Raw genomic sequence first — 16,111 nt, forward strand, 5'->3', positions numbered from 1 at the left:
TTCGAAGAGCCAGGTCTTGAAGTGCTTCCTGAAGCCGAGATGGTCCTGGGTCAGTCGTAGGTGAATGGGGAGGGAGTTCCAGGTTTTCGCTGCCAGGTAGGAGAATAATCTTCCTCCAGAGGTGGTTCTACGGATTCGTGGGACGATGGCGAGGGCGAGGCTGGTGGAGCGAAGCTGGCAGGTGGTGGTGTAGAACAGGAGTCGGCTGTTGAGATACTTGGGGCCCATGTTGTGGAGCGCTTTGTGTGCGTGGGTGAGCAGTCTGAAGTGATCCTTTTGTTGACGGGAGCCAGTGGAGTTTTCTCAGGTGGGTGGATATGTGGCTCTGGCGTGGGATGTTGAGGATGAGTCGTGCGGAGGCATTTTGTATGCGTTGGAGCCGAGTATGAAGTTTGGTGGTGGTTCCTGCGTATAGGGCGTTCCCATAGTCCAGTCGGCTGGTGACGAGGGCCTGAGTGACTGTTCTTCTGGTTTCTGTGGGGATCCATCGGAAGATCTTTCTAAGCATTCGCAGGGTGTTGAAGCAAGCAGATGAGACGGCGTTGACTTGTTTGGTCATTGTGAGGGAGGAGTCCAGGATGAAACCCAGGTTGCGTGCGTGGTCCGTGGGCGTCTATGCCGTGCCCAGCGCCAAGGCCCACCATGAGTCGTCCCAGACAAAGGGGGATTGTCCGAGGATGAGGACCTCCGTCTTGTCTGAGTTGAGCTTGAGACGGCTGTGCTTCATCCAGTCTGCTACCTCTTTCATTCCTTCCTGGAAGTTGGTCTTGGCGGTGTCTGGGTCTTTGGTGAGGGAGAGTATCAGCTGGGTGTCGTCAGCATAGGAGATGATGTTGATGTGGTGTTTTCGTGCGATGATGGCGAGGGGACTCGAGTAGATATTGAAGACAGTTGGACTGAGTGAGGACCCTTGAGGTACGCCGCAGATGATCTCGGTGGCCGCGGACCGAAAGGGGGGAGGCGGACTCTCTGGGTTCTTCCGGAGAGGAACGAGGTGATCCATTCCAGGGCCTTTCCTTGGATTCCAGTGTTGCTGAGGCGGTGTATTAGGGTGCGGTGGCATACGGTGTTAAAGGCTGCTGAGAGGTCCAGGAGGATGAGGGCGGCGGTTTCTCCGCTGTCTGTCAGGGTTTTGATGTCGTCTGTGCCTGCGATGAGGGCGGTCTCGGTGCTGTGGTTGGCTCGGAAGCCCGACTGGGAAGGGTCGAGCGAGTTGTTGTCCTCGAGGAAAGCAGTCAGCTGTTTGTTGATGGTCTTCTCCATGACTTTAGCCGGGAAGGGGAGAAGGGAGATGGGTCGGAAGTTCTTGAGGTCCTTGGGGTCTGCTGTGGGTTTCTTCAGGAGGGCGTTGATCTCTACATGTTTCCAGCTCTCAGGGAATGTTGCTGACGTGAAGGAGCTGTTAATGACGTTCCGCAGGTGGGGTGCGATGGTGGTGCCGGCTTTCTTGAAGACGTGATGGGGGCACGGGTCGGAGGGGGAACCGGAGTGGATTGTGCTCATGGTGTCTTTGTTGCTGATGGGGGTCCAGGAGTTGATGGTGATGGTGGGGATCGCGCTGGTGTTGTGTCCGGGAGTGGAGTATGGGGTCCGAAGCTGTTGTGTATATCTGCAATTTGTCGGTGGAAGAACGTGGCGAGGGAGTTGCACAGGTCTTGTGAGGGGGTGATGTCGTTGTTGTTGGGGTTGTGGAGCTCTTTGACGATGCTGAAGAGTTCCTTGCTGTTATGGGTGTTGTTGTCCAGTCGCTCTTTGAACGATGTCCTCTTGGTGGTCCGGATCTGCTGATGGTATTCACAGGTGGCGGCTTTGAGTGGAGTGGTGTGGCTCACTGGTTAGAGGCGGCAGACCCAGAAGCAGTGGTCGGCCCGGGACCAGGGTTCGATTCCCGACGCGGCAGGGTCTTGGGCCATGGTCAGCGGACTTGATAATTCTCGCCTCGGTGCCTACTCCAACCATGGGTCCCACTCAGCAACTCTGGGCAATAGCTTGCTTAATCTCTACTAACGGCCCCATCAGCGCCGGGGATGCTTGTCTTCACCTTGGAGATGCCCAGGAGGGACCATCTCACAGGGGAAGCCAGGATGGGTTCCCCAGCTATACAGCGCCGGGACGCCCCTTTGCTGGGGCAGCTGTGCGCTGTACAAGTACACGACATTTAACATTTAACATTTGAGGGCTGTCATGTTTCCTGTTGTCCGTTCTTGGCGCCAGGTCTTTTCGAGCGTTCGGCAGGATCTCTTTGCGGCTTTGAGGGCGTCAGTGAACCATGAGGGTTTTCTGGTGGTGGTCTTGCTGTGGGGGTTTTTCAGTGGGGCGAGGACGTCAGCGCAGTTGGTGATCCACTGTGGTAAGTTGAGAGCTGCGTTGTTGGTGTCTGGTATATTGGTGTCGGTAGGGGGGTTCTAGCTCAGTGACGTGGTAAGCTGGTCTGTGGTGATTTTGCTCCAGCATCTGCAGGGCGTCCGATGCGTGTGGTGGTGAGATGTAGTCTTCTTGAATATGAAGTGTATGCAGCTGTAGTCGGTCCAGTGTAGTCCTGTGGAGTGGTTGAAAGCGACGTGGTTACTGGCGGAGAAGATGGCGTCGAGGGTGTGGCCGGCGAGGTGGGTGGGGGTGTCTACCAATTGCTTGAGTCCGAGATTGGCGAGGTTGTCGAGCAGGGTGGTGGTGGCGTTGTCGTTGTTGTTCTCCAGGTGAAAGTTCAGGTCTCCTAGGAGGATGTATTCTGGTGAGGCTAGGGCGTGCGGGCTGATGAGGTCGGTGATGGTTTCGCTGAATTGTGTGCGTGAGCCTGGGGGTCTGTAGATGAGCGTTCCTCTGAGGGTGGTTTGGGGGTCGGTGTGGATCTGTAAGTGTAGATGTTCGGTGGTGGAGATGGTGTCTTCGGTGTTGGTCGTGACGCTGATGGTGTTCCTGTAGATGATGGCGATCCCTCCTCCTGTTTTGTTGATGCGGTCCTTTCGGGTGATTTTGTAGTCCTTCGGGATGGCTATGGCGATGTCGGGCTGAGGAGGCGTTCATCCAGGTTTCCGTGAGGAAGGCGGCGTCAGGTGCTGTTGTGTCGAGGGGGTCCCAGAGTTCGATGGCGTGCTTGTGGACGGAGCGGGTGTTGAGGAGGATGCACTTGAGGTGGTGGTTGTTGTTGCTGTTGGCTTTGGCAGGCGGAGTGCGGGGTCTGAGACAGGTGAATTAGCAGGCTTGACAGGTGAAGGGTCCATGGGTGCGTCAAGTGGTGAATTGATAGCAGGCAGCCGGTCGTCCGGTGTTGAGTGCGATGAGGGCGGTGCTGTCGTATTTCAGTTGGTCGGTTTGGGTCCGGCGAGGTCCAGGGTTCTGGCGTTGGGCGCGGTCTGGCATCTGGCATCTCTCAGGTTAGCCGCCTGGCTCCTGAGTTCAGAGAGCTTCAGAATTTGAATATTCCACCTGATTGTAGAGCCATCCTAGCTCGAGCACGAGCAGATAGCACCAATAAAACATACTCTTTGAAATGGAAGAGGTTTTGCGTCTTGTGTAAAAATCGAGGGATACACCCTTTCTCTTCATCTCCGGAGCAAGTTTTACCTTATCTTCTCCACTTGGCAACGTCAGGCCTTGCTCACTCCTCCTTCAGAGTCCACTTGGCTGCAATATCCCGTTACAAGAGATCTTCAGCGGGTCCTTCTCTTTGGTCTCACAGACTGATCAAATAATTTAAAAAAGGATTATACAGGACTTTCCCTCCGGTGAAAATGTTGCCTCCTGCCTGGCACCTTAATACAGTCCTTAATCCGCTCATGAAGCATCCCTTTCAACCAGTGCACAGGGCTGACCTGAAATATCTATCTTGGAAGACAGCTCTCCTACTTGCGCTCACATCAGCGAGGTGGGTGAGTGAGCTACAAGCTTTCTCGGTTCAAGAGCCTTTTCTGCAATTTAAACAAGACAGAGTGATTTTGCGGACAAATCCGAAGTTTATTCCAAAAGTCCCATTGGATTTCCATCTAAATGAGCGTGTGGTTTTGCGTTCCTTCTTTCCAAATCCCAGTACTGCAGCGGAAAGGTCGTTGCATTCATTGTATCTCAAGCGGTGCTTAAAATTCTATATCAACAAGACAAAGGCTTTCAGAAAGTCAAATCAGCTATTTGTGGCTTACAGCACGCCCAGGAAAGGTCTTCCGCTCACTAAACAGAGCATTTCCCGTTGGATCTCGGCAGCTATTTCTTTTTGTCATGAACAAGCAGGATATCTCCTGCACTCTAAAGTACCAGCTCATTCTACTAGGGCGATGTCCACATCCATGGCACTTTTCGCAGGTGTGCCTGTCATTGACATTTGCAGAGCGATAACATGGAAGTCGCCACATACCTTCACTAGTCCTTACTGCCTAGACACAGAGCTTATGAAGGATGCTGCAGTGGGACAAGCAGTGCTTCGTCATCTATTTCACTAGAGGTGAGCCTTCTTTCTTCCCTCCATCCTTTTCATATACGCACATTTCTCTGTTGTGTAGTTTGATGATATTTATTGTTTGCAATTATATGCTCCTGTTAGTCGCTTGATATGTTTTTAACTAATGACTTGCATATACTGTACCATCCGAAATGTGCTTTATGCATTGCTGGCTACTCTGATTCAGGCATGTGAATCTATGAAAGACACCCATAATACTGGATAAGAAATGCGTTACTTACCTGTAACTGCAGTTATCCAGTATTGGTGTCTTTCATAGATTCACATGCAACCCTCCCGCCTCCCCTGGAAGGGCTCACCTAATTCTCTCAGTGATACAGCTACTTAGCTTTGTGCGTACGAAAATCTGAGGGACTGAAGCTCCTTCCAGGAGGGTTCTAGAGGGAGGTGGCAGCTGATTGGCTCTTTTGTAGAGTTTGGTCCTTTTTACAAAAGGACAGGGATAGGTTACTAATGTGAGGCCTTTAGGCCTATTTCTCTATATGTCTATAGGACATTACTTTGTTTATATTCCGAGGACTCCCATTCCGATGACGGGAAATGATTCAGGCATGTGAATATATGAAAGACACCAATACTGGATAACTGCAGTTACAGGTAAGTTACTCATTTCTTCTCTTGTTTCCAAGAGGGTCCACCTGATTACTGAGGACTGGACCCTGTAGAATACCTGTCTGAAGCAATGTTTACCAGGAGGGACTTTCCCAGACTTTTTGAAAAGTTGGGACTTAGCAATATTTTTCTAGCTCCATGGGACTTCCATAAGTTGCTGAAGTGTGCCCTGGGAGGTTGCCCTCAAAGTGGGCAGGAAAATACGATTCATAACACTCAGTGTTTTGCAGTGCTTGGCAGTGCTGAAACCTGGTTCAGCAGGATCTGTCAGTAAAAACATTCAACCTCATGGAGCCCTACCCCGCTACGGCTTCCAGCCTTACTCTTTGGAGTACTTTGATTTCCAAAAAAGTGATTTAGACTGAAAGTAAACGTTTGGACTGGGCGAGGAGATCTATCTTACCCAAAAAGCGGCCATGCTGGCTACAAAATCAAGATTTGTCCCATATGGAGCGTTTGGCACCAAAGGCTTCAATGTAAGCTTGGCAACAAAGTATCTGACTTCCTTGGACCTTGCCCCAAAGGAAGATTTTGACTTGCATTAAAAAAACGTAGTCAAAAGGTAAACAAACGTTTTGACCAGAATGACTCCCTTGGTTTATCTGACCTCTGTTCTAATGTGTGTGACCTGACATTCTGCCTAGGCTCTGCGAACAGTGACTTTTGATTGCCTACTTTACTTTTTCATGGCACTGTTTTCTTTACAATCTTTCGTAGGTTTATTTTGAGGATCTTTAATGTCTTTTTGCTCATAAAGGTTGTTTCTATTTGTCTAAATTGGTTTTCGAATTTTGTTGAGTTTGGTTCTTTACTACTTAGTACTGCTTGAACATATCGTATAGCTACCAGGGGTTGAACAGAGATTGGCTAGAAAATGTATTTAGACCTAAACAGAGTGGGTTTATTAAGTAGATAATAGTACACCACTCCCAACTTAATAATCCAATTTCTGATAGTTATGAACTCTGCATTTTTCTCTTTGCTGATCGTAAAGAAAATGGTGTTCTTTCCTTCCATTAAATCTAGTGTGTCATGTGCCATTTGCAGTAGTCATATTGCTTCTGCCAAGTTATGCATCTTGTGTTCTTCTTAAAGAGGTAAAAAGGAAAATATAATGTTTATCTCAGTCATATAGGTGTGAACCAGTAACAGAACAACTATTTCTGAGAGAAGGAGTTTATACTTGTCAGAATTTCATGTCCAAAGGTTGAAGTCACCTCATGTTGTAAGAATGTGACAAGGACCTCTTAAAGATCAACAAAACAGGATGCCTTTAATGAATTCATGCAGAGAGAGGCCCCCCATAGCAACCAATTTCATAAACAAAAAAGACAAGTAATTCAATATAACTGTCATATATATGGTATATGTGTTTTGGTGGTGCTTTGAAACAGTGCAGTTTTGTTCTGTGAAACTTGCCAAACCTGTTTTCTGTGATTGCATTAAGTGTTTTATGAATTGATGAACTTCTATAAGAAAATTAACGAATAAGTTAAACTGAACAATACAAGTTTGATTAACGCTTGAGTTCCTGAACTTTATTTGTATATAGAATTGGTTACTTTGGGCCCTACCGGTTTGCATGAATGTAAACTAGTGCACTGGTGTATCGAGTACTACACTGAAGTGCACTGTAACATTCTCTTATAGAAATACTCTAACATTGACTTTTTCAATAGCTAAGTATATGTGATCCTTAAAATAATGTAGAATAGTGTTAAGTATCTTTCAAGACTTTTTTGCAGGTACAGCCACAAACTCTCTGGCTCAAAGGTATGGAAAAAGTGGATTAATATAAATAGAAAGACCGTGGATAATTAAGTTCCCATTACCTGATTCCAACTCATTCACAATGTATGCTTATATAGCGGCCCTCAATGATGAACTGGATCTCAGATTTTATGGCAAGACAGGAGGCTATCATTATGCATTAGTACTTTTATTTGCCACCTCTGCAGCACTTTAAAGAATTTAGAACAGAACCAAACAATAAACTCTAAAATAGAACTACAAAGTCCCATATGATCTTGACGTCCGCCATCTTCTTCCTCTTTTGTTTGCTGCTTCTGGAGCAGATAAGTATTTTTTTTTATGTGAAAGAGACATGATTGAAAGTTTGATATATTGAGAATTTTTAATTGTTTTAGGTTTAAAATGTCCAATTTATGGACATTAAGTCTGTTTGAATGTGTTATTTTAAATGATAGTTTAGTGTTTTCATAGGGAATAACTATTTAAGACTTTAGTTTAGATGTTTTTATATTATGAGGTTTTAATATCTGTTTACGGGCCTTTAAGAGCAATTGAATTTTTAAAAGGTATTAAGTTTGTCTTTAAAAGTTAAATCAATAAGAATTGCCTACCGTTCCTTGCGCGAGGGTGAGAATACTTTGCAGCGCGAGAGAGCAGAGTCGGACAGCTTATATTGTGGTTTATGCTGTGAGCGCGAGCGTGAAAAGCTCTTCATATGGCGGACTTTTTGTGGTGAATGTTCCGTGCTTATGCGCATGCGTGGGAGAGTAGCGCAACGCATTTGTAATGTGACATTTAGTAATGAATGTACAGAGCTTATGCGCGGGTGAGTAGCTCATCGCATTTGTAGCGTGAGGAAGAGAGGTTTTTTTGATGCTGTAGCATATTAAGAGGCAAAAGTGAATCGGAAAATATAACTTAAGGAGGTTTATTTGTGGAAATAAAGTAAACTTTTAAAAATAGAAATAAGTGAGAAGTGAATAGATAAGAATCGGAAGGTTTGAGGCGAATAGGTTATTTTCTAAAGCCAATGGGGGTAGTTGTAGAAGGTTAACAAGTAACAGGAAAGTTGCCTAGCAATGAATAACTGTTGTTTAACGGAGGTTCAAGATTTAGTAAGCTGCTCTGGTGCTGTAATATAAATTTATATTAGGTGAAAAAATATAAGGAGAATGTCAGGGGGGGATTCTACAGGTGATTCTGGGAGTTAATTGACTGATGAAATAAGGAAGTTAGTGAAGGAAGCAGTAGGAGCAGCATTGACTGTTGTTAAGGGGCCTCATTTGAATGATGAGAAGGAATTTTATTCAATGGATGAAGAAGGTAATGTACAGGATGTGAGAGGAAAATGTAAGGAAAATAGAAGGCACATTGATGACGGTGCAGGAGGAAGTGGAGTCCTAAGAGGCTCAAAGTAGGAATGTTCAGAGCAACTTAAGAGATGAGCAGGATTTCACAAGAGTGACATTGATTAATATGTTTTGGATTTAGATTACAACGATGATGTTGATGATTTTGGGAGTGAATCATCAAGTAAAAGAAGTGATAAAAAGGTTATTGATCCTTTTGGAAAAAAGTTGTTTGATCCAAAGGATGTTAGACATCCAAGGGGATCAGAATGGTGGCAGATGAAACATGTTTCAGAGTATATACAATATTGGATAAGAAGGCCTTTAGAAAGAAGCGAGAGGATCATTTTGAGGGCAGAATGTTCTCGCCCGGTGATTGGTGAAAAAGATGCCTTAACACTAAATTTAGACCCAGAAATTATAACTTATAGATTTAAGGTGGGGAGAGGCCCTAGAAAGGGTCTGGAAAAGGCCTTAAAACAGTGTGAAAATAACATTTTGGATACTTTAAGTCCTCTCGCTAGGATGTTTGATTTGGTGGAAGAGGCATATCTCAAAGGAAAGGACTTAGATATAGTTTTGTTAAGAGGTTGTTGCCAAAGGGCGATTTGTTTTCTTGGAAACGCGAATGCGGGTTTGATTGAAGAAAGGAAAAAGGCTGTGTTGTTCAAAATCAGTCCTAAATTAGGTGATTTTGAAAAAAAAGATACATGTGAAAATCCAAATGGATTATTGTTTGGAGACAGAGCTGTAAAAGAACTAGGCAAATATGTAAATACGTTTACGTCTCTGGACAGAGTCCAGAATAATATGAGAAACGTTTTTTTTTTGGAGGTGCTTCAAATAGTTTTTATGGGAGGGCTGGAAGGAGAGGACAACCTTCCGGCCGGAGCTAATATAGGTCCCAATACAGTTATTCAAGAGGAGGAAGAGGATTGCACGGTCAGTACAGCTTCTATCCTCCAAGAGGAAGAGGTTATCGTACAAGAGGTTCTAGAGGAAGAGGTCAGTCCTCAAGTCAAGGAGCAGGTAAGTTTGAATATGAAGATTTGTACTGGTTCTATCCTAGAAAAGGTGGGAGGAAGATTGAGACATTTTGTACAAAAATGGAAAGAGATAACAAAGGATCATTGGGTTTTGGGAACATTTACAGGGTTTGAGGTAGAATTCATAAAATAACCATATCAGTCAAGAGAGCCAAGAGAATTAGTTTTCAGCAAAGAACAAGAGAAAATAGTATTAGAGGAAATAGAAAGTATGTTAAGGAAAGGGGAGATAGTGGAAATAGGAGAGGAAGAAATAGGCTTCATAAGTACTTTGTTTCTGGTGGAAAAAAAGGAGAAAGGTTGGAGGCCGGTAATCAATTTGAGGGATTCTAATTTTTATGTGGTATACAGACATTTAAAAATGGAGGGAATCTATCTTTTAAGGGATTTGTTACAAGATCTAGATTGGATGGTGAAGTTGGAACTCAAATATGCGTATTTCTCAATTCCGATGGGAATCGAGAGTCAGAAATACCTCCAATTCAGGTGGAAAGGACGGATTTACCAGTTTGTGTGTTTGCCTTTCTGTCTCTCGTCCGCACCATGGTGTTTTACGAAAGTGATGAGAGCTGTAGTAGGATTTTTGAGAGAAAGGGGGGTGCGGATGATTATATACTTGGACGATATTTTAATCATGAATCAGGATGTGACAGAACTGATAAGTTAATTGAAGATGGTGCTAGAACTCTTGCAGTCGTTAGGTTTCATAATAAATGTAGAGAAATCAGTGATGATTCCTTCTCAGACAATAGAGTTTCTGGGTTTTGTTGTAGATACAGTAAAATGTATGTTATTGTTACCTGAGAAAAAGATGAGAAATTCAGAAAGAAGTGAAATCTTTATTGTGAAGAAATTTGGTGAGTTTAAGAGAGATTGCAAGAGTCATAGGTCATTTATCATCGTCAATTCTCGCTGTGTTTCCAGGTCCTTAACATTACAGGGCTTTACAACGTTTGAAGACCTCCGGTTTGGCAAAAGGTCTATGGTACGGGGATCGAGTACGGATGTCAGAGGAGGCGAAGATAGAATTGAATTGGTTGTTGGAAAAATTGACTGCTTGGAATGGTCGGGCTGTAGGAGAGTAGGGTCTGCTTCCTACGGTCACCCCCACTTTTTGCTGTGATACTCTGGTTTTTTGACTTTAGTGTGGCTGTGGGCCTGCTAATCAGACCCCCAGCCCAGCTGTTCTCTCTCTAAATTCATACCATGTACTTTAGGTACATACCTAATTGGGTATTGGGTCACCTTTGTGAGCTCCTGTATAGTTTAGCATAGGTACCCAGGGCATAGTTGCATCCAAGGCCTACCAGGGGCTGCAGCATGTATTATGCCACCCCTGGCTGGCCATCCAAACTGACACCCCAGGCTGAACACTCAGCTTGGGCAAGGTGGTGTAATCACCCCTTGCTTAGATATAGTATTCCTATATCTACCCTTATATATAGACACATATATACCTATGTCACTCCTATGGCAGGCCTTAACAATCCTAAAGGCAGAGTGCTTAGTTTTATGTGAGATGGTGCTCTAGCATGAGCTGAGCCTGTCTGCAGCTTTCGGAACCATGTCCTTACAGCTGTTCTATGATATAGCCATACCATATACTCTTAAGTGCATTATAATCCTTGCGGTTAATGCTAACTTTGGTTTGGCTTTATCAAAACATGTTGTGTAAGGTGTCAAATGTGGAATGCTACCCCCTCCGCCTGTCCTGGCGGAGGGGGTAGCATTCCACCCTTCTAGAGAGAGAAGACTGCTTTACCCGGTTAAAGTTAAACAGAGCCTCAGCATCACAAAATGGATGCTGCTGCCCTAGACACAAGTCTGACCCCCTGCTGCTGGACGAAACTTTGGCAGGAAAGCCCTGGACAGTAGGTTTCCTGTCGAGGAGCACCTCCCCAGACAGCCTGTTGTGGATTGGGGCAGGGAGGGTTCAATGGAAAGATGCTTTTCCAGACACTGCCTGGGGCACACAAGGTGCTCCTTGCATAGCCCGGTTCAAGCCATTTGCTGGGGCACTCCAGCCCCAGCTCTGGCGCGAAACTGGACAAAGAGAAAGGGGTGTAACCACCCCTTCTCAGGTTCCACCCATAGGAGCGACCTAGCAGGTAATCCAGCCCCTTAGTTTAGTATAAAGTTAGGAGCTGTGTCTAGAGACATTAGATTATCCTGGAAAGAAGCTCTGAAACGAACTTTTGGACCTTCGACGTTACATTTCGACTGGAAGACTAAAGACATCTCCCTTGTGGTCAAGGAGTGACCACCCTGTGCAAACCGGCACCATCAGTAGCTTGCCAGTTTGCTTTGTCGACGCTCCCGCCGGAACCCGAAGACTTAGTGACGCAGGAACTGGACTTTCAGACTTCTCTGACTCCGACCCACATCCACAGCAAAGCTGCGACCCGTGGCGGACACGAGAGACGTGGGACAGGACATCCTGGACTACCTGCTTTTTGCTACCTGTTCAGCTCCTGAGGTACCTTCGAAGTTTTGAATTGGGGTTTGAGAAGCCCCAGACCCGAGCAGCATTTGCACCGAAGCACAGCCCTCCACACTCCACGAGTGCCGCGTGGGACCTGTGCCTGCATTTCAGCTCAACGCGTCTTCGCGGTTGCTAGCCCGTTGGCTAGTGGCCCCTCGGAAGACTTCTTTTTGAAACTACACCATATGCCTGGTTGCTTCAGGCTTGCTCCAGCATCCCTGCTAAGGTGAAGCTCCCCAGACCTTGCTGGTCTGAACTGAAGCTAATCTTCCCATCCTGCATGGATTGCATTTGCCAAGGGTTGTTGAGTCCAATCCGGATACCAACACCGCCAACAGCTAGATCTGTCGTGGGACAGCTCGACTCCAGCTCCTGGTCGTCGTCAACGCCTCCTGGTCCTCATGGCTGCAGAGACAAGCTTCACCTCTTCACCTGATTGCATCTCGACATCGCCTTGTTCCTTCCTGGTCACTAGCTAGTGACCCAGATTCTGTCCCCCCTGCTTTCAGGTTCTTCACTGCTCTGATCCACCCTTGGATCCACCCGGACACTTTCCTATTGGTCGCTTAGCACTTTCTTGCAGCTCTCCATAGGATTCAGCGACGAAACCCGACACGAAAGAACACCTATGCACCCGGCTTCCCTGGGTGAGGTAACTCGAGTACTCCGGTGCTCCCATGGGTAATAACTATCCAAGTGTCCTAGTTTAACAGGGTTTTCCCGTAGTCCACCTGGAAGTGTCCGAAATCTATTACTTTGTGACTTTTACATTCCCATTGAAACTCTATGGTAACTCGCGTGTGTGTTAAGACACTGCACACGCATCCTGTGGGACTCCTACTTTCTAACCTTTGGTTGTTCAGTGTAGCCTCAGCGATTTCCTAGGCCCTAGGCCTACTCACCTTTCCTGAAGTGGTTCTTATACCACTTACTTAGTATATGGTTCGTGAGGCCCCTATGGCAGAATTGTATTTGTGCAACTTATAGTATGCTTATTGAGTAACTTGTGCTGTATCTCGAACTCTGATCTCATAAAGAGTGCAGAGGGGTTGTGTTAGTAATAAATACATATATGTTTGATATATTCCTTGTGTGGTGTCCTTTCATTTGATATTCAAGGGACTATTATTGGTAAAACAGCTGGCTTCACATGCTCTCTGAAGTTTTAGCCTAAGACTGCTTTGTCCATGCTACCACTAGGATAGCTGGTCTATTAGGTCGACTTTACAACCATCACCATAAGGGTTGTTTGGACTGGTGCAAGGTGCCCACTAGAATAGTGGACATCATATACCAGGCCAACTTCTCACACGGGCGATTTTTGATTTGAGGCCGGATTATGTGATGGAGACCGATGCAAGTAATCTTGGTTGGGGAGCTACTTGTATGAGTCAAGAAACGGGTGGTGTTTGGAATTCAATGGAAAAGAAGGAGCATATCAATTTGGAAATTAGGGCAGGTCAATTTGGCTTGCAAAGTTTCAGGAATTTATTCAGTGGCAAATCTGTTCTTTTGAAGATGGACAATATCACTGCAGTAACTTATATAAACAAGCTAGGAGGGAGCAGATCAAAGAGGTTGACAGAGGTTACTCACGAAATATGGAATTTTTGTATGGAACACAATACCCCTTCAGGCACAGTATCTTCCAGGTCAGGAAAATTTAGTAGCGGATTGGTATTCAAGGAATTTGATAGACTTCAGCGAAAGGATGCTGAACAGGGACATTTTCAGGAGATTCAGTCACGGTTTGGCCATCTAGAGGTAGATCTGTTGCGTCAAGACTAACATTTCAACTGAAGGAGTATTTTAATTGGAGGCCGGATCCTGGGGCGTAGGCTGTGGATGCATTCAGAGTTGGAAAGAGAAGAAGAGATATGCTTTTCCTCCTTTTTCTATGGTTCAGAGAGTGTTGTTAGAAGTGAGGAAGCAGGTTGTTCAGATAGTTGTGGTAACTCCTTTTTGGACAACTCAGGTTTGGTTTCCTTCAGTTCTGGAAATGGCTGTTGAGGACCCTTTTTTAAAACTAGCTCACAATGTTAACAGGTCGAGAAGGAGAGGAACATCCTTTGGTTCAGGAGGATTCGCTCAACCTTCTAGTCTGGAAGATATCAGGGCATCTGACAGATTTGCAGATATTTCGGGAACAGCTTCAGATTTACTCAAAGAATCTTGGTCACCAGGCACGAGGAAGAGATATAGAGGGACATGGAAAGTTTGGTCATGTTGGTCCATGGAAAGGGGCTTGGATCCCTTGGAGGCTGATGAGATGAAGGTTGCACATTTATTAGCAGAATTGTTTGAGAAGGGTTTGTATTACAGATCTATTAATTGTTATCGTTCAGCAATTTCAGCTGGACATGTTTTAATTCAAGATTCATCAATTGGAAGTAGTCCTGTTGTCTGCAGGATTATGAAGGGAATAAGACTGAAGAGACCTCCCAAAGCTAAATATGGTTCAGGTTGGGATGTAAATTTAATTTTTAAGTTATTTTAAAAATGGCCGGGAAATAGGTTTTTGGGTTTGAGAGAATTGTCTTGGAAAATGGCGTGCTCACTTTGTCTGGTTTCAATTAAGAGTTTCAGATGTTGAAGCTTTATATGTAACTAGTAGATTTTATCAACCTCAGGGTGTTATGTTTGAAAATTGGAGGAGAACAAAGACTATGTCTAGTTCAGTTTTTTATCCTATGTTGGATGAGTTTCCAAAGTGTTGCATAGTTAGATGTCTTGAGGAGTATGAGAGTAGTGTAGCAGAGTCTAGAGCGGATGGAGTACAGCAGTTGTTGATTTCTTATGTAAAACCTTTAAAGGCGTTCTCTACTGCTACAATAGCTATATGGGTTAAAGCAGTTATGAAAGGAGCTGGTATTAATTTAAGTTGTTTTTCAGCACATTCTGTTTGGAGTGCAATGGCCACTAGGGCATTTGTGAGTGGTGGAAATCTAAATGACATATTGAAGGCAGCAGATTGTTCAAATGCAGAGGTTTTTATGAAATTTCATTTTAAACCAATTGAGCATGTTGCAAATAAAGGTTTGGTAAGCTTTGAACATGCATAATAATAGCCTCCTGTCTTGCCATAAAATGCTGATTCTCATAGATTAATTGCATAGAGAATCGTGATTTTATTAAAGACAAGGAGGCTAGTATTATCCCTCCTTCCCTCCCTTTGTTCCCCTCCCTTTGTTTAGGGTTTGGAGGCAATGTTTATTTTGTATTGATATGTTATGAATAACTTTAGAGTTTTATGTTTACAGATTGGAGTCGTTTTTTGGGAAATGTGTATTTTACTATTCTTGTTTATTTGCAGATAACTGAATTTATTTATGGATTTTATGTTTTGGTTTGGAGCCTTACAGAGAAGAGGATTGCTATTATATTTTAAAGAAGAAGAAACAAAAGAGGAAGAAGATGGCGGACGTCAAAATCATATGGGACTTTGGAGTTCTATTGTAGAGTTTGTTGTTTGGGTCTGTTCTAAAATATGTAAAGTGCTACAGGGGTGGCAAATAAAAGAACTAATGCATAATTCTAGCCTCCTTGTCTTTAGTAAAGTCACTATTCTCTATGCAATTAATCTATGAGAATCGGCATTTCCCCTCCAACTGTTAATGTTAATATCCTGGGTATCAGCCCTTCACTTGCAGTAAAATGTACTAGTAGATGTGAGGTGCATTGATGGGCTCTGATGATGGGGGTGTTATGCAATATTGACTGATATGCTTTTGCATCTCTGTTACCAATGACTGGAAGATTCCGTCCAGAGTTCATGCTAAAGGCAGTATACCAATATTTTGCTCCATTATGTTTTGTAGTTGTCATAACCTTTATCCAGAAACTCGGATTCTGCAGTACTGCTAGTGTGACTGATGTTATCTCTGCTTGCTTAGTGTATATTGCAAATATGAATACAGTTTAGAAAAATGTATGAGTAAAAATGTTAATGCCTTACCAGATTATTGTATGATTACAGATAAACAATCAGGTATTGTTTGGAAGAAGTCACCAAAATGCATCAGCTATAATCAAGACCGCTCCCTCCAAGATCAAGTTGGTTTTCATAAGGTAGGAGCTAAATACAGTGCGAGAATCTGCTCTCTGTTAAAAAAAAACATGCAACCCTTTGTGTGAGAATAACGGTTTTGTCACCTGTTAAGCACAATACCATTACTCTAATGCAAATATAAATCACCTATGCGCTCCTTGGTGTTAGATTTATTTTCTCACACACAATGTTAGTGCAGTATTGGTGCTACATTAGGTCATGGTAAACATAGCATAACACTGTTCTTTAGCTTAACCATGACACTAAGCACTTCTAGAAACACACATGATAGTACAGGGCATCGTTGGTTGTTCCAACGGTACATTATGGATCACTTTAACATGTTCCATGGCATTGGTGAAGGAGAAA

General features: G+C 44.4%; 1 protein-coding gene across 6 annotated transcripts in view; it reads left to right on the top strand.

Moving 5' to 3' along the window:
• The window catches only part of PATJ (PATJ crumbs cell polarity complex component), a 1,366,227-nt gene that overhangs the window by 917,471 nt on the left and 432,645 nt on the right, over positions 1–16,111 (top strand). For all 6 annotated transcript variants that reach the window (XM_086953328.1, XM_086953320.1, XM_086953345.1 and 3 more), the window contains one exon: positions 15,671–15,762. In XM_086953328.1, the coding sequence (XP_086809454.1) occupies positions 15,671–15,762 (92 nt within the window). The remainder of the gene's footprint in view (positions 1–15,670; positions 15,763–16,111) is intronic.

Source organism: Lissotriton vulgaris, chromosome 1_1 (genome assembly GCF_964263255.1).
Source record: "Lissotriton vulgaris chromosome 1_1, aLisVul1.2, whole genome shotgun sequence".
NCBI classification, from domain to species: Eukaryota; Metazoa; Chordata; class Amphibia; order Caudata; family Salamandridae; genus Lissotriton; species Lissotriton vulgaris.